Source organism: Telmatherina bonti, assembly GCF_933228915.1.
Source record: "Telmatherina bonti genome assembly, chromosome: 18".
NCBI classification, from domain to species: Eukaryota; Metazoa; Chordata; class Actinopteri; order Atheriniformes; family Telmatherinidae; genus Telmatherina; species Telmatherina bonti.
In genome coordinates, this window is record NC_136616.1 from 36,096,189 (window position 1) to 36,117,855 (window position 21,667).

Sequence of the window (21,667 nt, forward strand, 5' to 3'; positions counted from 1 at the left end):
ATATATATATATATATATATATATATATATATATATATATATATATATATATATATATATATATACATACATACATACACATACATACATACATACATACATACATACATACATACGTACATACATACATATATATATATATATATATACATACATACATACATTAAAAAACTTAAACATACGTTTTTTTTAGTCTGATTTCCATCCCTATATTTGATTTACTGAATCAGAGTTCAAAAGTTTTTATATGACTTATTGAATTATTTCCATGTTTCTCTCGTTAAAATCTTCATCTGCATCATCATCATCATCATCATCATCATCTTCATCACATCTGTTTTCATGTTTTATTTCAGCTCCAAAACCGAACCAGCTTCCTCTGTATCGATGGCTGCAGGTGAGGTGTGTGTGTGTGTGTGTGTGTGTGTGTGTGTGTGTGTGTGTTGGGGTGGGGGGGGGGGGGGGGGGGGGGCACGCGGGTATCGGTGTGTTCGGGCAGAAGGCGCGCGGCCGGGACGGTGGGAGGACCGTGCTGGAAGCCGTCTATAAAAAGGACCAGGATGTTTTTGACCCTCACCTGTCCTCGCGCAGCAGCGGAGTTCTGATGGAGCTGCTCACCTGAAACCAGCCACTTTCACCTGGATCCAGCAGAACCGAACCGGGACCCGGTCCATTTCCTCACGTCTTTCAGAAGGTGAAGCGTCACAGCGCTGCAGGGGGGATTGTTATTGATTGATTTGTGATTGAACAGTTTGAAATGAAAATGATCATCTGTTTGCAGCCATGACCCGTCTTCTGGTGCTGATGGTGAGCCTCGGGCTCGCGCTCCTGGCGTGTTCCCGTCGCGTGGAGGCGCGTGTCAGGCTGAACTCTATCCGAACCGTGATCCTCCGGGGGGGTCACCCACTCCCAGGGAACAGGACCGCGTGGGAGCCGAGCGTGGACATGACGGTGAGGGTCATGTTTATGTTTCTTTCTGGGTATTTTCCAGTAAATGTGGGTCTCGTGTGTCCCAGTTCAACCAGTAAGTCACTGTAAAACTGCAGGGGCGGATCTAGAACATTTAGGATGGGGGGGCCATGCAGGGGTGAAGATCAGGTAAAAATGGTGCCACACGTGAAAAAAGTCGTTCCAACTAAAATTCTCACCGGATGTCAAAGCAAAACGAATCAAAACAAACAGAAAAGTATTTTTTCTGGCTTTAACTCTTCATTTACTTTAAAGTGGAACTATTATGTGCATTTCGGGCTAATTTATTTTTATTTCTGAGCCCAGAAGGGCTGGGATTGATGGAGTTGTTGTCACAAATCTCTTTATTTACTTCAGACCGACCCTCTCCGTAGGCTGTCAGATCAGCCTGTGGGCAAAACGAGTGGATTGAGACTCTTCCGCATTAAGCCCCCCGCCACTGCACTATATCGGGAGCGCGCACCGCACCTGCTTTCGCCGTCATTGTAACATCTCATAAACAGAAGGATTAGGCTAATATGAATCAATAAAAAACATAAAATACAATGTCAACACATAGCATACAGCCCTACATGTTGGAACCTGAATCAGAGCCTGAAAACGAAGTGGAAAACAGCAACCCACAGCAACGAATGCAGCAGGATGTCTCTCTTTGGTAAACTCACCAGCCATCGTTGGAAATAACTTTATCCCACGTTTTCCACCCGCCTGATGTATTTGTACATGCCCTTGTTAACCAGTAGAAGGTAACCAATCACCCAACCTTATCCCCCGGGACGTCACAAGGATTTCCAAGTAGAAAAAACTCTCTAAAACGACGCGTTTTTCGTTGCCATGGAAACCGAACGGAGAGCGTGCTGGAACTCAAACCCAAACTCAAACATGCGTTTAGGTTTTAAAAAACAGTGCCTTTCACATGTCTGATGAGGATTCAACACTGTAACACTTTAGAAAGCTCAGAAAACTCCAAATAGCACCCCTTTAACCTGTCGTCACATCTGCGGGTTTTATTTGTTTCCTATCCTTTTCCTGAAACATAAAGTCTTAACTAGACAGATACGATCCCCATGGAGACCGCCAGGTGATGTTGCGGTACCACGTGGATTACAGGTTACATGCTGAGTTAGCTTGAAATCCCATTCCGCAGGTTTTAATGCTAAATTCACATCTTTTTCACGCTTTCTCTCTTCATGAACTAAATGTAACCTATCAGACTTCAGCCTGAATGCTGTGTTTACACCTGTTTCACCTGACTGAGGTAAACATTGGATATGAGGCAGCAGGACCATTCAGGTTGCTTTGAAAGAATCAGGTTTGTATCTGATTTAGGATAACATATAAAGGCGTGTGGTCTGCTGAGAAAACAGGATTTGTCTTGTCCTAAAAACATGAAGCTGGGTCAGATGAGGACCTAGAAAGACACATTTGGACACTTTTGCCTGTAAAACAAAAAAAGTGGCTTTTGGAATATTGTGAGATGACAACCATACCTGGTTTTATGTCATTTACATCATTTTGACTTGTTTATCAAAAGACAACACAAGACAAAGACCCTGCTGGGCTGGAGCCAGTGGTTATTGACTGGTTTGAACTGGTTTCAGGGTGCATGAAATGAAATGTAACCTCTGTTTCTCTGCAGCTCTACCAGTGCATGAGTGACCTGGAGTGCAGCGAGGGGAGCTACTGCCACGTCCCCACCAAGGGTCCCATCCACTCCCGCTGCCAGACCTGCCGCCGGAGGAACCGGCACTGCCACAGGGACGGCATGTGTTGCCCTGGCAACCACTGCAGCAACAGTAAGATTAAAACTACAAATTCTCTTGTTTGGAAACGGAAAGCATCTTCAGTCTGCTGCCAGCATCTTCCTTCCTCTCTTTCTCCTCCAGGTATCTGTGCTCCTGATATGGACAGTTTTCTGTCTCAGAGTATCCCTGACATCGACGGAGACACAATTCCACTGTCCAAAAGGAAAGGATGGAGGAAAAGAGGGAGAATGGATACTCAGGGGTCGTCCAGTAAAGGTGGGTTTTGTCTCTGGACTTGTCTTATCTCAGCATGAAACACTTCCTTCATGCGTGAACAAGTGTTCCATCTCTCCAGGCCAGGTCGGGGACTCCTGCCTGCGTTCCTCCGACTGTTTGGATGGTTTGTGCTGCGCCCGTCACTTCTGGACTCGTATCTGCAAGCCGGTGTTGCGGGAGGGCCAGGTTTGTACACGGCAGCGGCACAAAGGACACCACGGTCTGGAGCTGTTCCAGCGCTGTCCCTGTGGAGACGGACTCGTCTGCCGGACTCTACGGGACTCCAGAGCCCAGCCTTCGACTCCATTATCGTCCTCGTTGATGGCTGCAAAGCCCAAGTCCGCCGCCTCATCTTCGTCATCTCGCCATTCCTCTCCACACACCTCGGTGCTGTCCTCAACATCGTCATCATCGTCGGCAAAGTCGTCTTCAGCCGTTTCAAAGACAAGACTTCACGTGTGCAAGAAAAATTAAAGATGGACTGATGGACAGAAAGACAGTAACAGAGAGGAAGAACACTTTGTCTATTCTGTAATGATGGAGCCTGGAGGCGAAGACAGGCAGAGAAAGACAGGAGGGTTTTTTTTTATCAAGGGAAGGTTGAATAACATTCTTGTTTTCACCTCCCCTCCTCCACTTGACCAGTATCTGGATGCTAATTAGCTTCCTGCGAGGTAGCATTGACACATAAACTAAGCAAGATGTGAAACTCTTTGTGGTTCAGATCTGGTTTCTTCATGGGTGTCTAGACGGGCAGAAACTACTTTGAAATCCAGTTTGACTTCATTAACACCAACAGGAAAAACACTGTTGAATTTCTGATGCATGTCTGTTGCAGCTGCCTCAAGCATTCAGGAAAAGAAGTCATGCTTTCAACTTAATATCTCCTTATTAGCTAGCCTTTAAAGTCCTACATTAGCTAAAATGTAGTAATAATTAGGCTAAAACCAAATAAAACTTGACCAGATAAACAAAAACATTACTTTTTTTTCCAACCCTGTGGACCTTAGGGAGAAATAAATAACATAAAATAAGAAAAATAAGTTTCAGCTTTAATCCTATAAACTGTTATTTGTTTTTTTTCTGTAAACAAGTTGCCTTTTTCCTTAATTTTGAATGTCTGACGCATGTCTGTTGTAGCTGCTTCTGACATGCAAGGAACTAAATTATGTTTTTAACTTGATATCTCTTTATTAACTCACCTTAAAAGTCCTATGTTAGCTAAAACAAGGCAACAATTTAGCATTTAGCATAAGCAAAAACGGAAACTAAACAACCAAGTAAATAAAAACATGAAGTCTTTTCTTTATTGCTTGTAAAATTCTTCAGGGAAAAAAAATCATTCTTATTTTAATTTTAAGGCATGTTTGTTTCAGCTGCAAAATGTTTCTGATTTTCTTGAAGTTAAAAAGCTACTGCTAATCAGTTGTAAATGCCCTAAACATTATATTTTCAGGTTGATATCTCTTCATTAACTGGCCATCAAGGCCTTATGCTTACTGAAATTCAGCATTTGGCATTAATTTGGTTACAACTGAAACTGGATAACAAAAAAGGATGAACATCTGTTGTATTTCTCTTTGTAAGCTAGCCAAAAGAAGCCTTTTTTGCTAAAACAAAGTGCTTTGGCAAAAATCCAGATTAAACTTCAAAAACTGGAAAATGTTTATTGTTTATTAAAAGGATGGTAAATAGAGCTTTTTTGTGTTAAATTTGTTCTTGGCTTCAGTTTTATTCTATTATTAGTCGATAAAAGCTGCTAGCATTAGCCGAAATCACAGTTTCATGATATCAAATAACTTTATATTCAAGTTTTGATTCAACAAGAATAAAAAAAGTAGCTTATGTGTGAACATTTTCTATCAAGCTAACACTCATCTGGATCTTTTGTTTGCTGCCGTTACATTAATGTTGGGATACAGATATAGTATAACGAGTGTATGTTGGTGTTGAAGTTCATAAGACTAAAGATATTTCTGTGAATGTTAATAGGGATTTTTTTTTTTTTTTTTTTACCTTAGCTAAATATGACTTTAATTTTTCCAGAACAAATTATGTTGTTTCTTTAAAACAAGGCCTGATGTTTGTCTGGATGTTGTATAATTGCACTAATATTGTGTAAAAATGATTTTTCTATAAACTGAGCCTTTTGAGATGAAAGCTGGTATAAATTAGTAATTTTCTACATGTGTAAATCTCACCTAACTCCATTACTTTAAACAGAGATAATTTTTTGTAGCCAATCATTGTTAATCATCAGTTTGTTTTAATAAATGGGTTTGGGATTTCTGACATATCCATCTCTTTTTATGCTTTTGGCCATCAAGTAATTTTAAAACTCAAAAGTGGTGCAACAAAAGAAAACTTATATTTTTGTTATTTTAAATTCGATCTGCTTGCTAGCAGCTAGTTTATAGTTAAGACTACTTTATCCACTATGTCACGCACTGATATCTGGTGTTATGTAGTTACGTGATGACATGATGAATGAGGAAGTTAAGCCTCCACAAGCATCATGGTGTTAGTCTGCATTTATTAATAAAGCAACCAAAAGATGATGCTCTATGTCTTGATATAATTCAGAGTGCTAAACCTGATTAAGTAGTAATGTTAGCACACAACACACTTAGCTAGTTTATATAGTGCTGTTGATTGTGTCTGTTTCTCATGTGGTTTTATGTAGCTGCAATAAATCTTGTTGTTTACAACAGATTCACCTTTAAGTTTAACATTTGTATGTTTCTTTAGCTTAAATGCAACTAATGAGTGTTTAACTAGCGTATAAAATGTGTGACAGAGAGCCCATCTGTTCAGGATGTTTCTGAAATGTTCTCCCAGTAGCCGGTGGGCGGTGATGAGATTAACAAAGAGGGAAATTGTTCCCACTAGCCTGTAAAGAAACAGGGAAGTAATTCCTGATCTGGACCTGATAAAAGCTCACCATGACCACATTGTGAAAGCTTTTAATATCTCAGGTATTTGAACTGGTCTAAATGTTTTTTTTTCTGGAAAACAGAATCATATGGAAGAGATGCTAAATTTACATCACAATTTCATTTTCTTGCTTGTTTATCCTTCTTTCTGCTGTTTTCCATTTGTTTCTTGTTACTGTGGATAAATCTGAATACCTGCAGTAATCAGGTATTTTTACTTCTGCATTTCCAGCAGAAAGCCATTTCCTGCGGAAATGTTCACTTGACATCATGTAGCACAAAGCTAGCTCATGTTAGACCAGATTTTCTGTGATAAACATGTTCTGAATACATTAAAAATTAGCTTACTTCAGTGTTTATCATTGTAAGAAAACAGGGTGAGTACAGAAAGACAAGAAAAGTTGCTTGTTGAGTCTCCAAGTCGCTTTACTTCAGTGTGAAGGTCAAGGCTACTTTCTGGTTTTACTCACTGGGATTAAGCTAGTTGCTAAACAAGAAGCCAACAGCAATAATTCCAATTAACATTTTATCTTAATTTTCCAGGAGAAAGCTATCTTGATGACAGGGACGACATAGTGTACAAGAAAAAGTCAGGAACCAGCTGTTTTATCTGGTTTTGGAAGAATAACAGGGGTGGGAAAAGGGGAATGAGGGATCGTACACCTGAGGAAACAACTTGCCTCAAAACTACTGTAACTACTATAACTTATCTGATGTAGGCTGTCCCTCTCTCCATAACAAAAGAAGAGTCTGAAAGCATCTTTTTATTTGTTTTTTAAGATTAATATTAAAAACTGGGCAGAAATTAGTTCATTTTACGTGGCTACACTATATCAACATGATATATTTTAGCTAGCTTAGCGAGTCAGGAAAACGTAGCAGCATTCCCCTCTCAGGGGGTTAAAACACAGATTGTTTTAATCCTGATGAGTCGAAAGTCTGCAAGATGTGCTGTTAATGTGTACAAGCACATATGGTAATGTCTGTTTCCTGAAACCTTCCTCGGATCGATTGGGATCTTTTGGAGGCAGGAGGCAAGCCCTGCTTCCCTTTGCATGGACCCTGGCTGTTGGGCATAACTGTCCTTTGCTTTGGTTATGCCTGTTTCAAAGAAAACACACATGTGCATGCGCACACGCACTCCCTCAGCAGTGTGTCCCAGCTTCCCAGTTCATACGTGCTCAGTGTAGGACAACTATCTGCATTATCGTCACATTTCCATCTGCGTTTCCTAAATGTCACAGTTCTCATTTGCACACCTAGGTTTCCTGATGGCTTTGATTGTAATCTGATTACAGCTGTGGGTGACAACAGCTCATATTTTTATCTCTGTGTTTAAAGGTTTGCTTTGGACATTGGTAGGGACATTAACCCTCTGGAGACCAAGGGTATTTTAGAGAAATAAACCTCACCTGACTTTTTTTTGTTTAAATGCTAAAAAAAACACCACCTTTCAATGCCCCATAATATCCTATACCTTTTTTTTTTTTTATTTTGAATTGAAATATCATAAACTGCTATGTAAATGAGGGTCCTTTGCTTGAAATAAAGAGTATTATAATAAAAAATACAATTTAAAAAAATAGGCGAAAATTAGAATATCACACTTTATTCCAAAAATAAAGAGGCATCATCGGCTCTGATTGGACAAATACGTGTCATGCTCCAAAGACAAAGGCTCTGATTGGAACTCCTATCTTGACATGACACTGTGTCACCTATGAATGGACTACAGTGATGCCGGAACCACTGTCTGAAAGCCCGGAGTCTCCCGATTAAGAGGGGGGGGGGGGGGGGGGGGGGGGGGGGAAGTAAAGTTCTATCTTTTATGGTTCGAAAGCTATGCTCGATTAAACACAACATTGGTCCCTGGTATCGCCGATGGTGCCAGCGTCCCCAGAGTGTTAAAGTGTCCCACGTACTGTTTTTCTTCTTTCCAGTCAGTCATGACCAATAACTAAGTTCTGACATTTTCTAACACAGATTACATGACTTATAGGTAGAAGTTTAGCTAAAATTAAACAAAATATATCGATAGACAACAATACTGTCAAATTCTTTTTCCATGAGCTTTCTTGTGGCTGCACTGCTATGCTAACACCTTAGCTAGCATCTGACGACAGCTATAAATCATGGGAATTATTTAAATTTCATCAGGGTGTCATAACTGTGAAATTACTGTGTTCCTGTTTCTAACACTTCTTTGATAGTTGTGGTCACATTAGAGAAGCATGCAACATAAAACATCTTTACATTTAATCATCTGGACATGCAAATGGTTTAAAATGTTCAAAAAGGTCCATAGAAAGAAAAGGATCAGTTCTGGTTAACTGGTGGTAGACTGGCATTCTTGTGTGGCTAAGTCTATGTTAGGAGCTGTCAGGAGGCCCATTTTGGTTCCTTTTACATACATAAATGGATAAATGTTGTCATACGTCGCCATCCCGATGCTTCTTTTATTTGGTCATGGTTAAGTCCATGGGCAGCGCTGAGTTCTTGTCTTCTGCATACAACATAAATGGACTGTTAGCCTGATCTGTGTGCTTATGCTTTATTAAAAAGTCGGAAATATCTCCCTATGCCTTCATTCTTACAGATTAAACTGGTTCCAAGACATTTCTCAACAGCTTTCTGGAGACAGAAATATTTCTTCTCAACTCGACTTTTGTTCATGTGTGTTGAAAAAGCTACAACATCTTTGTATTGAGCAGTCTAAACCAAAACAGGCATAATTCTGGTTTTTAGAAGCAATAAATGGCGACACGCATCCTGTTGATGAGCCTCTGCATCTGTTTTGTGTCTGCCCACATGCAAATCCTGAGCTGGCTGCGACGGCTGATTAACGTCTTATCAGCTGGAGGTTTGGAGAATACCTCCCGCACATGACGGCTGAGGAACACTTAAAGATGCGGACTGTTTTCAGTCATTTAATGAGGCCATAAGGGCAGAATTATGAGTGCGGTCCTCACAGGGATAGCAAGATGAATGTGTGTGAGAGTGGTTGGGAAAGAAGATGCTATCTGTGTGTTTTCAGGCCAAACTGGGAGCAGATGAGACTTCTCTCTGGAGTCAAACTTTATTAACACAGCTTCAGTTTTACACAGAAAGACCACACGGTCCGATCGACATGTTTTTATTGATTTACACTGGACCAGCACGGAACTACAGCTGACATGCCACATAATGGTGCGATGGTTGAACTGCAGGGACGTTTATCTCTTTTATGACCTTATAAAGCTGCAGAGCGAGCAACAGATGGAGCAGACGGGTTATATTTTAACCAGTAACCACTCCTATACAGCTTTACTACCTTCCATATTGATCAGTCCAGGAAATGCGTCTGTGTTCACCTGTCCTGCTCAGGTAAGCCAGGTAAGCCTCACTTTTATTCTTCTCATGGCTCGATGTGTGTTTACATTCATTCCTAGGGTTTAACAACAGATTTATAATAAATTCTTGATACTATAGTCCGACTTTGCTCATTATCCCTTCAACAAACACTGTTTATTAAATTAGTCAGAATAAAACTATAAATTAGCTGAAACATGAGACAATCAGCTCTCAGGATGCTTGTCAGCAGAAAAATTAGTCTAATGTCTTCGTAGAATGTGTTTAAACAGATTTCTTTCTTGTAAAATAAAACATTTGTTGTTGTTTAGGAATACTTTATGGTTTATGCATAAACATTAGAGTTGATCTATTTCTGTCTTCATCCAGTCAGTGTGGAAATCTGAAAATGATTTCTTGTCCATTTAGGATATGAGGACGGACAGTTTCCTGTGTTGGTTACACACGTAATTTTGTCTTTTCTCAACGCCCTAGAGATCCATTTCTGCTACCTTACATACATGAATGGGGACTTCTGTTTCGTTGCCATTTGTCGTTGCACGTTTGTGAGGAAATTGATGGTGGGATGAGCAGCAGAATTGAGTTTGTGGGTTGTGCCCATAACAAATGTTTTCATTTTTTCTCTCACTTTACCAAACAGTTTATCCTGCTGTTGACTCGTATTTTACCCTTCTGGCACAACAACGTTAAGATATTCAGGTGGCGGATTAGCATCACCTGCTAGCATAAACCTGCTCTTTACAACTGTTGGAATAAAAAGTTTCTGACATTAAGCTTTAAGTTAATTTTTTTTGTTTGTTTGTTTCCTCAGATGGATCTAAGTAATAAAAGAAGTTTCCATGGAAACTGGAGCAGATGGTTTAGTTGTGAAGGAGATGACGAGAAAAATGTGCTTGTCTTAAATGTGTTGTTGCTGGGTGACAAGCAAAGTGGGAGGAGCTCTGTTGGGAATGCTCTGATTGGTCAGTCCTGACTTCTCTTTGTTTTTGTTTTTGTTTTGTTAATGTAATTTTTAAGTATTATGTCTGAATAAACCCAGAAATGCTGCTTTCACCCATCTGGCAGGTGGACACGAATTCCAGACAGGCTGCTGCGCACCGGGAGTTACCATGACAACAGAATGTCAGCTCCTTAGCCGAACTTTTCCGGGACATTTCAGAAGGCAGGGGGCGGAGTCTGACCTGAGGCTGAGGGTGGTGGACACGCCCCCTCATATGCCCCGCCCACAGAGCCTGGAGAAGCTGTGCCCCGAGGGCGTGCATGTGCTCGTGATTGTTGTGAGGGCCGACGTCCTACCTGACAACACACAGCTGCATCACCACGCTGAGGTGGGTTAGTTTTATCTTTATTTACATCTCAGATTGAGCTTCTTCACTGTTTCTGAATCTGGAGGTCGAGTTTTGTTTTGTTTTCTTGTTTTCATGTCGATTTTTTTTATTTAGATTTTTTTATTTTAAAAATGTCTTTTATTTATTTGTGTTTTTGTATTTATTTTGCATTTTTTTCGGTTCCCAGCGTCTCCTGGGCCCACAATGGCATCGTCACGCTTTACTCGTAATCACGCACGCTGATCACCTGGAGGAGGCGGGGCTTCATCCATCAAGTTACCTCATGACTGCTGATTGGCTGAGAGCCCTGACTGAACAAGTTGGAGGCGGCGTCTTTTTTTTGGACAACAGCTGTGATTGGCCGTCAGTCAGCGGTCGACCACTCAGAGACAAGCTGCTCTGCCTCTCCGCAAAAAACCATCACAGATCTCTGAGAGTCAGGACAGATGTTTCACTCTGATGCAAATCCTGGAACTTTTTATTTGTCGAACCATATTTTTTTATTCAGTTATGTTTTTTTATTCTTTAATTATTATTATTATTATTATTATTGTTGTTGTTGTTGTTGTTGTTGTTTATTCATCAGTTTGATATATAAAGTCAGGAAAATCAATGTAATTTTTTTATTCGTCTTCATGGCTCTGGGCAGGTCAGTGACTCCATAATCGAAATGATCATTTCTCACAACGTATTTATTTGGTAATATTGCTTGTAAATATCAATTACGAGATATTTAATTTTTGCCATGTTGTATCATAGAAGTCAAATTCCAGCCTTGTTGATTATATTTGTAATGTTTTGTGATTAAATATTTAAATAAAACCAAATTGATGTTCTGATGTGAAGAAACAAGGTTCTAGTTCTGTGAAACGTTCCTCATCTCCACCCTGATGAAACTCTATCTGATGGTGCAGCTGGTGAGGGTGGGGGCCCTGCACAGCCCCTTCCCCTTCACCTCAAACCCGCAGCCTTTATAGTTGGCTACGCCCCTGCAGTCCACCTTCAGGTCGGGCTGCAGAAGCTCCCAGACCCTCTGCTTGGACTGGAGCTCCCGGTCCGGTTCACCTGCAGACACACGAACAAATGGCATGACGTCATCCTCATAAACAGATCCAAGATAATTAGATGACTTGTCACCGTGGTTACCGGGGTAACTGAGGAAGGTGACTCTGTCTCCAGGTGAGGAGCCTGATGGTGGAACCAGAAGCTCGACACAATTTTCAGAGGCAGAGCAACATAGGAGGCGTCCTTGAGAGGCCACGCCCCTCATCTTAGAGGCCTTGACATTGCATAGCAACACGGCCATCGAGCCCTGCATCTGCAGACAGATGTAAAAAAGCTTTAAATAGATTTCTACAAATCTTTTTATCAATTTCAAATAAAAATAACACTAAATATTAAATTTTAGATAATGAAAGATAAAGTATTAAGACAGAAAAATTATAAATACTATTTTAAATTTTATTGACTGAGAAAAAATATTTTAGGAGGAATCTAATTAAAATTGAGTAAAAGGAATATTGTATGGAAAATTTAAATTATTTTGTTTTGTTTAGTCAGAAAATGAGAAGAAACTGCTTAAATATAAAGTGAAAAAAAAAACAAAATATCTTTAGTGTTAAATATAAATAATTTAAGATGTGTGCATAAAAATATGATCAAATATTTTGTTGAAAAAGTCTAAATATTTAAAGAACATTTTTGTAAAAGTAACACAAAGTCAACAGAATATTATTTTAGAAAGTAAGCTAACATAGTAAGAAGAAAGAGTTTATTTTTAGAAATAGAGCATTTAAAAATGTATTTTTAAAAAATTGAATATGTTTTTAACTTTATTGGTTTTATTAAATTATTTATAAAATTAAACATAAATTTTAAAAAAAACATATCCATTGAAATAAAGTTGGAATACTTTGGCAATAAAATGTCTGAATATTTCAGGGAGTAAAATAAGAATAAAAGTATTTTTTGCAGTATTTTTTGGAGTATATTTTGGATGACACTTTGGGGCCTTTCCATTGAAAACCATTTTATAACCAATCCCAGTTGCTCCTCCGGTGGAACAGCTGTCTCATTGGTTCGACAGCTACTCTGTCTTGAATGAATAAATGTATGAAATCCTCCTGATCCTCTATAATTTAACTCTGAAGATGCATTTTGGATGAAGTCTGAACACAGTGACGATGAGGTGGCGCATCACCTTGTCCAGCTGTGTTTTCTCTCCCAGCCTGCTGACGACTGTCCGGGGGACGTTTTCACCAACGTCCACCTGCTGGACACTCATGGCTTCAGCCAATGGGTGACGGCGGATGTTGAGGATCCGTCCGACTCTCAGATCCAGCCGTGACGGGTCGATCTGAGACTCCACCCCCAGCGACAGGGGGTCTGATGTGGGACGAGCTGATGGAGATAAAGAACAGCAGGTCTTTTCATGTTACCGCCACCTTTTCCCTTCATCATCCCTCCTTCCCTTCCATCCTCACCTTTCCTCTCTCCTCGCCTCCTCCTGCTCTGCCTGTCTTTGCCCTCATGTGAGGAAGAGGAGGAAAGATGAAGATTTGCAGTCATAGCAGCTGCTGCTTCAGCCAGGGAGGTGCGATGTGTTACAGATGAGGAGGGGGCGGAGTTAATACTCAGAGAGGGCGGAGCCTGAGAGGCCAACGCTTTAGCTGAAATGGAGAAAAGATGCTGAATCAGCAGTAAAAAGCAGAAATTCATCTTTTAATCTCTCGCTGTCGTCATCGTTTGATCAAAGTTCAAAAGTCTCTGATTAAATGAGGAGATCTCTATCAAAGATTCAGCTCAGAGGGGAAGAAAATCAGCTGCAGGTTTCTCAGGACTCTTGTCTCCTGTAAATAATTATTCCACAGACTTTCATGAAACTGGAAAAGTGGGAATCTGAGGACATTTCTGAGAAGCAACAATGAAAGTTGCCTTTTTTAAAACTCTGCCTGGTCTGGTTTTCTGGCCTCTTGATTTGCTTCCTCGTCTCCTCTATCCTCCTGACCGGAAACATAGACATCTGCTGTATAAAGGAGCTGTTTGGCAGCAGTCTTCTTCATGAAGGCAAGTTTATTTGTACAACCTATTCCACATGCAAGATAGTCCAAAGTGTTTTAAATAAAACTTTAAAAATATTACAGATATTGCAAAGAAAGCATTGAAAAGTAGTTAAAGGCAGCAAAAACTTTTAATACAAGACTGGTTAAGTTATCGTGCAGATTTTAGCAGGAGCAGGAGAAAAGAAATGGTTTTAATCTGGAAGTAAAAGTGTCAACATTTGGTTTAATCTTCACTGGCAGTTTGTTCCACTTGTTTGCAGCATCCATTCATCCACCTGTCCATCCATCCATCCATCGGTCTATCATCCATCCATCCATCCATCCATCCATCCATCGGTCTATCCATCCATCCATCCATCCATCCATCTGTCTATCATCCATCCATCCATCCATCCATCCATCGGTCTATCCATCCATCCATCCATCCATCCATCCATCCATCCATCTGTCCGTCCATCCATCCATCCATCCATCCATCCATCTGTCCGTCCATCCATCCATCCATCCATCCATCCATCGGTCTATCCATCCATCTGTCCATCCATCCATCCATCCATCTGTTCATTCATTCATTTTCTTAACCATTTGTTACAATGAAGGGTTGCAGGAAGCTACAGACTATCCCAACAATCTTTGGGTATCATTCAGCATAACAGCTAAATGCTGCTTCTCCATGTCTGCTCTGGTTTCTGGTCTAGTCTCTGGTCTGGTCTCTGGTCTGGACTGTGGTCTGGACTCTGGTCTCTGGTCTGGTCGCTGGTTCAGTCTCTGGTCTGGTCTCTGGCCTGGTCTGGTTTCTGGTTCAGTCTCTGGTCTGGTCTCTGGCCTGGTCTGGATTCTGGACTCTGGTTTGGACTCTGGTTTGGTCTCTGGTTCGGTCTCTGGTCTGGTCTCTGGTCTGGTCTCTGGTCTGGTCTCTGGTGTCTGGTCTCTGGTTTGGTCTCTGGTCTGGACTCTGGTTTGGTCTCTGGTCTTGACTCTGGTCTCTTGTCTGGACCCTGGTCTGGACTCTGATCTGGTCTCTGGTGTCTGGACCCTGGTCTGGACTCTGATCTGGTCTCTGGTGTCTGGTTTCTGGTCTGGACTCTGGTCTCTTGTCTGGTTTCTGGTCTGGACTCTGGTGTGGTCTCTGGTGTCTGGTCTCTGGTCTGGTCTCTTGTCTGGTCTCTTGTCTGGTCTCTGGTCTGGACTCTGGTCTCTGGACTCTGGTCTGGACTAGCTGACCTGGGTCTTTGGATCTAAGAGCTCTGCTTGCGTGTGCATGTGAATACCGGTGCGTCTCTTCTGCTTCTCCTGAAGTTGACCTCTCAGCTGTTCGATGTCCTTTTTCAGTTTGGCGTTTTCCACCAGCAGCTTCTTCTGCTCTCTGACCGACGCCTGCAGCACTGCAACACACAAGTTTCCATCTCATCCACAAGGGGGCGCCGTACAGACATCAACTTATAAATAAAATTAAGAAATCTTTCTTATGTCCCTTTATTTCCATGATTCACTGGTGTGTATGTTGGTCATTCATCATCATCTGTAGCTGCTAAGTAACCCGTGTGTTTGTGGTCTTACAGGCTTTTTCTCTGCTCAGCAGGGCATGGGTTTTAAAATACTCCATGATCTGCTCGCCATCATCTGGATCAAGCTTCATGAGCGCTGCTGCAAGGCTGGACACAAACAAAGAGGAGAAAGGAGAGCAGAAGCAGAGATAGAAGGTCATTCTCTTTATAAAATCCAAAATATTTAACTTTTAACATCAACTCTCCATATTTGACCAAACATTGTTGTCACTAATGAGGTCTATAAAACTGATTTACAGGTTTAAACAACAGTTTTACATTTATATAAATAACAAATTACATTATCGGTTAAATAGTAGATGTTAAATTAGATATAATATTAGTTCTGTACATTGAACAGAAAGTTGGCTAAATCCTTCCTCGTTCTGTGGGGACGAAATAGGCCGACTGTAAAGTTATGTATGATTTGTTTGCATTTCTAGCATACTGTCAGCAAAGTTTACGTTATCTGTGTGTAATCTCTAATCCCATCAAAGCTCTTCATACGCACACTGTTTGTGTAAACCAAAAGCTAATGACGCACACCTGCTGTGAGGTTGGTCTGCATTTACATAGAAAAACACACCTGACACATCAACACGCTTATCTGTGCTGCGGTGGAGAGAAAATCCCTCCAGCCTTTGAAAATAATCAGATTATAACCGTATATGTAGAGAAAACTATGGTTAATCAAAGGGCATGTTTGAAGGTAGTTTATGATCCTCATTGTTATTCTTGTCTATCTCACATTCACCTTGTCAGGAAAATAACTTGAAAACTTTTCACCTGACCCCAGTCCCCGTAACATAGGTGCAGGGACTGGTCCTCGTTAGTGTACATAGACAAACACACACACACACACACACACACACACACACACACACAGCTACACACAGCAGCTGCTGTGACATAAACACAACAGCTGCAAACAGGCCTGATGCTAAAAATAAAACAAACTGGTACAAAACACACTCTAGTGTGACAACTGATCTGTAATACTCCTGTCCAAATAAATAAGCTAATAAACAAAGTAAATTCTACCAAATATCACGATGCAGATTCAAGAAACTGGAGAATATTTCATCTAGCGAGTGTTTCGCTGACTTGACTGACTTGATTTAGAGAATTAAAGGAAATATTTCATCGGTTTTTTGGAAACGTCTTTGAAGCAGCAAATAGACACCTGTAGCTTCTAACTTTTACATGGATCTGATTGATTTTCTCCAGGCTGAATGTGTTTTAGAGCGAGTGTGAAGCAGAAGTGCGTACCTGGGGTTGAACAGGTTGTCCATGTTGTCCATGTTGTTGGCTGGTGGCGAACAGAAAGCTCACAGAGCGCGTTCGGCTCAGATACGCCGTCAGCTGTCCACTTCCATCTCCAGCTGGAGTCAGCGCCATCTGTGGCTGGAGGTCAGAGGTCACATGCCTACACTTTAAACCGCAGAAGAAGAATCAGGCAGTGGAAATACTCCCTGTTTAAAGTTAACCCAAATTTAATTCAGGGAATGCTTTTATAGTACCAGTTAGTGTCTTACTGATGTATTTACTGTCAATTAACTAGTTCTAATACATTCATTCATTTTCTAAACCGCTTATTCCAATTCAGGGTCGCGGGGAAGCTGGAGCCTATCCTAGCTGGCTTTGGGCGACAGGCAGGGTACACCCTGGACAGCTCGCCAGTCCATCGCAGGGACACACAGAGAGACGAACAACCACTCACACACACACTCACTCCTAGGGGCAATTTAGAGTAACCAATTAACCTATCATGCATGTCTTTGGATGGTGGGAGGAAGCCGGAGTACCCGGAGAGAACCCACGCATACACGAGGAGAACATGCAAACTCCACACAGAAAGGCCACTGACCAAACCCCTCCCAGCCAAGGATCAAACCAGTGACCTTCTTGCTGTGAGGCTAGTTCTAATAGTACATTCAAATTAAAAATTGAATCTAAATAGTAAAAAACTAAGGTGGTTTGGCTTTTGGTTTGTTAAATGAATTACTTTTTATATTTTCAGCGCATCTCACTTTGATTACAAACTGCATTTCAAGAGGAAATTGTTTACACAAACAAAGTTCCTAAATAAGCTCAAAGAACTGGATTAAAACGTGTATTTCTTTCTAAATCAATCCGTAAAACACTTTAAGAAGAGAATTTTTATCAGATTAAAAATTATTAATGTGTTAAATTAATTTACAAATTAATGTGTGTGTTTATTTATTCAGAGAAAATTAAAATGTGTTTGAATGGGTGGCTAGCTCCCTCTGGTGGATATGTTTTGTACTACAACAACAAAGTTTTATTAAAGTTACAACTGAAACACATTTTTCTGTCTTTCATCAAAATTTCTGGTCAGAAATTAAAGATGATGAATAATTTTGTGCCTGTGTTTGATAGAGAATGTGAAACCTGGAAAACTGATTAATACAGTTGGATTTCATTACACTGGAGATGCTGGATAAAATGTAGAAACAAAAATGTTGGAAACAGTCAGTTTATTTATTTATTTATTTATTTATTTAGGACAATGCACAATCTTGAATACTTTGTATAAATTTATTATAAATTCTTCATTAATATGCTACATTAAGATAGTCTTCAGACTTTTACAGACAACAAGACTGACAAACACATTTACTATATACACAGTATACGAACAACAATCTACATACAATACATTGCACTCATTAAACATCACTGATGCTGACAGGTTTGATTGGTTTTGAGCCATTTTTTATGTAGCTTATAGTTTTTATAAGTATTTCTTTTAGCAGTTTGTGTAAATGTGGTGTAATTTAGTTCTGCGGTACATTTTACAGTTTATTATACATATTCTGTTGTGTGCACCTGCTTCTCGCCCAGTGATTTCTGGGATAGACTCCAGCTTCTCTGCGATCCTTAATCAGACTAAGTGGTTTGGAAAGTGAATGAATGAATGTTGTGTGTTATTATAGACTTTTCTTAAACATGGAGCGTTCAGCTACAGTCCTGGAGGTTTTCCATGTATCCCTGCTCCAACATACCTAACTCAAAGAAACCAGTCATTTTGCAGAACTTAGAGTTGCTTCAATTTTTGAGTCCTCTAGATCTGACTTTAGATACCTCTGGTTAAATAAATGTTTAAATATGTGAAAACTGAGCTGTTTTTCTTCAGCGAAACTGTGTTCACAAGTAAATGTAAATACCAGCTATTTTTACGTATTTAATCAAATTGATTAGATTCTGTGAACTGTTCATTTTAACAACTTTAAGTGTTTTAAGATTTTAATGTGAGTCTTCTTATTTTATTGTTAAATCAAAACTTAGTCTGGTGACAAAACCTGAACCTAAAATTGCTACTTTAAAAACAAGTTTTAAAAAAAACTTGGCTCAGTTTTTCTTAATTAATTTACAGGATTTTTTTTAAAAACATCTCTCTTTTAAGTGATGTGGTTGGAGATTATTTATTTATTTATGTGTTTAAAAAAATAACTAATTAAATTAATGGAACAAATAAATATGCTGTTTAAGGGAATACAAAATAAATGAATAACTATGTAAATTTCTCAATAGTTAAATTATTTTATTACACTTTTAAGTGCATAAAACAAACAATAAATAAAGTGAAAAATAAATAAATACTATCAAGAAATAAAAGTTTAATCAAATCTTTAAATAAAAACCCCCCAAAATCATTTAATCAATTATTTGTTTTCCTTTATTCATGACTTTTATTTCTTTCATTGGTAAATTTCATTGATTTAACTAAATTCAGTATTGATTGATTTATTTGATTATGAATTAAATACCTCACAAATAAAGTTATGTGATTTTTTTTTTTTTTTTAGTGTATTTATTTTATAAATAAATGTAATTCATGGAGGTTTCACATGAGTCCTGAATTCCGTTTCAACTTGACGCTTCGGGGGAATTTTCTTCCTCTGACGAAAACTCCCGAGTGAAACCGAGCTCAGGTGAGTCATGGCGACCGGAAGACCAAACACCATATTTGGAGTGAAAACAAAGTGAAGGAGGAAGGCGCGAGACGCGGGCGGGTCTGCGCTCGCACCCAGTCAGGAGGTTTCAGTCCAGCAGGGAGGAAGAGGAGGACGAAGACAGTCCGAGGAAGAGAAAGAAACCAGAGGCGACTTCAGAACGGTGAGTTTTTTATCTTCACGCGCAGAAACGCGCGTGGTTGTTTGTTTGTTTGTTTATAATGAAAAACATGCAGAAAGTTGCCGCGCGCAGGGTGTGTGCGTGTGCGTGTGCGTGTGTGTGTGTGTGTGTGTGTGTGTGAGAGAGAGAGAGAGAGTGTGTGTGTGTGCGTGCGTGTGTGAGACTTCCAGTTTGAGCAGCTGAAGCAACATGAAGGCCAGAAAGTAAAAGTTTTAGCACAGAAAATATCCAAATATCCATCAGTCTGAATTCCGTTTAAACTGATTTTTATTGATCTGGTATAAAATTTAAAAAAACTTCCAATAAAGTTATTTATAAAGTTATTTCATGTTGAAGTTTCTCAGGTTAAATCAGGTCCAAACTTCCAGCTCCATTAATTCAGAGCTAAAATGATTATTGATCTGCAGGTTTTTGAGCTTCTAGACAATAAAAATTAACTTTAACGCCTCTTTCTTCTCTCAGCTTCACTGTTTTATTCTGATTTTAATCATTTTAATTAAAAGAAAACCTCAAGATGTTTAATAAATATGTATAAAACTGTAAGATTTGTGACGTTCTGACTCAGGTTGGTGGTTCTGACCATCTGATTTGTTTGATCAACTAGAACTGGGTGTTTTGGGGTTTTATTGGTGGTCCAGGACGTCCAGGTGAGCGGAGGCTGGTTCCAGCAGGTGTTCCAGACCAGCAGACTGGTTCCAGACCAGCAGACTGGTTCCAGACCAGCAGACTGGTTCCAGACCGGCTGCTGGTCTGGAACCAGTCTGCTGGTCTGGAACCAGCAGCTGGTCTGGAACCAGCAGCTGGAGCTGGAACCGGTCTGGGACCAGCAGCTGGAGCTGGAACCGCTTCACGCTGGCAGCCAGGCTCTGTCTTGTGTTGATGAATCAGCCCTAATTTGGGGAAATTGAATTCTCATGCTCGTAACTCGATTATGCTTCATTTCTGTTGCTCTGTAAACAGGATGTTACTGGGAACGAGATGTTACTGGGAAGGACATGTTACTGGGTTGGTGGCGCTTTGGGGCAGAAATGTGACGACTGGAACCAACGTGAAACTGCTATGCTTTCATTCGGTTTCATCAGACCTTCTGGGTAAGAAAGACCCGTCTGGCGCCGAGCGGCGGGCTTCATTAGACCTTCTGGGTCAGAAAGACCCGTCTGGCGCCGAGCGGCGGGCTTCATCAGACCTTCTGGGTCAGAAAGACCCGTCTGGCGCCGAGCGGCGGGCTTCATCAGACCTTCTGGGTCAGAAAGACCCGTCTGGCGCCGAGCGGCGGGCTTCATCAGACCTTCTGGGTCAGAAAGACCCGTCTGGCGCCGAGCGGCGGGCTTCATCAGACCTTCTGGGTCAGAAAGACCCGTCTGGCGCCGAGCGGCGGGCTTCATCAGACCTTCTGGGTCAGAAAGACCCGTCTGGCGCCGAGCGGCGGGCTTCATCAGACCTTCTGGGTCAGAAAGACCCGTCTGGCGCCGAGCGGCGGGCTTCATCAGACCTTCTGGGTCAGAAAGACCCGTCTGGCGCCGAGCGGCGGGCTTCATCAGACCTTCTGGGTCAGAAAGACCCGTCTGGCGCCGAGCGGCGGGCTTCATCAGACCTTCCTGAACTTTTAAATGATTTTATCGTCGTGTTTTTAGAGAATTTTTTATATTTTTACTGTTCTGCTGTGTCCCAGTCCGGTCCCTGTCCGGTTCCAGTCCGGTTTCAGTCCGGTTCTTCTCGTCTGGGATGGTTGAGGCTCCGAGCGATGAAGCAGAACTGCGGCGACACACAACAGGAAACCTGGCAAAGAACCGGTTTAAACCAGATCTGTTGTCGTCTTTGGTTTGACGGGTGGAAAGAAGCAGCGATGAGGCGGAAAGGAGGACTCTGAAACTCTGCATGTCTCAGAGTGGAGGAAGAACTGGACACCAGGAGGACAGAAGTCCCAAAAACTGGATCCTAAGTCCAGTAAAGACCTGAACCAGAACCTGAGAGATCCAACTGGATCTTCTGCCGATCCGTCTACTGGTGGCCGAAGCCTCGTCAGAAACGGTCTCCATGGAAACATGGAGGAAAGGCTGGGATGTGTCACATGACCCAAGAACTGGACTTATGGAGGACTGGATCCTCTCCAGAACCAGGACCTTAATGGGCCTGATGGAGGACTGGATCCTCTCCAGAACCTGGACCTTAATGGGCCTGATGGAGGACTGGATCCTCTCCAGAACCTGGACCTTAATGGGCCTGATGGAGGACTGGATCCTCTCCAGAACCTGGACCTTAATGGGCCTGATGGAGGACTGGATCCTCTCCAGAACCGGG

The 21,667-nt window shown here is 41.0% G+C and overlaps 3 protein-coding genes across 3 annotated transcripts; 2 read left to right on the forward strand and 1 right to left on the reverse strand.

Moving 5' to 3' along the window:
- Positions 1-804: 804 nt before the first annotated feature.
- LOC306768858 (dickkopf-related protein 2-like) lies at positions 805-3,464 on the forward strand (the record flags this gene model as incomplete). Its single annotated transcript, XM_079257319.1, has 4 exons — positions 805-951; positions 2,609-2,765; positions 2,856-2,990; positions 3,070-3,464. The coding sequence occupies 4 exons, from the start codon at positions 805-807 to the stop codon at positions 3,462-3,464; spliced, it is 834 nt and encodes a 277-aa protein (XP_079113445.1).
- Positions 3,465-7,828: 4,364 nt separating this feature from the next.
- On the forward strand, positions 7,829-11,134 carry LOC306769087 (GTPase IMAP family member GIMD1-like). Its single transcript, XM_079257600.1, has 3 exons — positions 7,829-10,233; positions 10,337-10,599; positions 10,787-11,134. The coding sequence occupies exons 1-3, from the start codon at positions 10,083-10,085 to the stop codon at positions 11,057-11,059; spliced, it is 687 nt and encodes a 228-aa protein (XP_079113726.1). The 5' UTR covers positions 7,829-10,082; the 3' UTR covers positions 11,060-11,134.
- Positions 11,135-11,273: 139 nt separating this feature from the next.
- Positions 11,274-16,607, reverse strand: aimp1b (aminoacyl tRNA synthetase complex interacting multifunctional protein 1b). Its single transcript, XM_079257599.1, has 7 exons — positions 16,478-16,607; positions 15,222-15,316; positions 14,933-15,046; positions 13,083-13,268; positions 12,800-12,999; positions 11,746-11,917; positions 11,274-11,664 (listed from the first exon to the last, which is right to left on the reverse strand). Exons 1-7 carry the CDS (start codon positions 16,507-16,509, stop codon positions 11,498-11,500), a joined length of 966 nt encoding a protein of 321 aa, XP_079113725.1. The 5' UTR covers positions 16,510-16,607; the 3' UTR covers positions 11,274-11,497.
- Between the last annotated feature and the right edge of the window lie 5,060 nt (positions 16,608-21,667).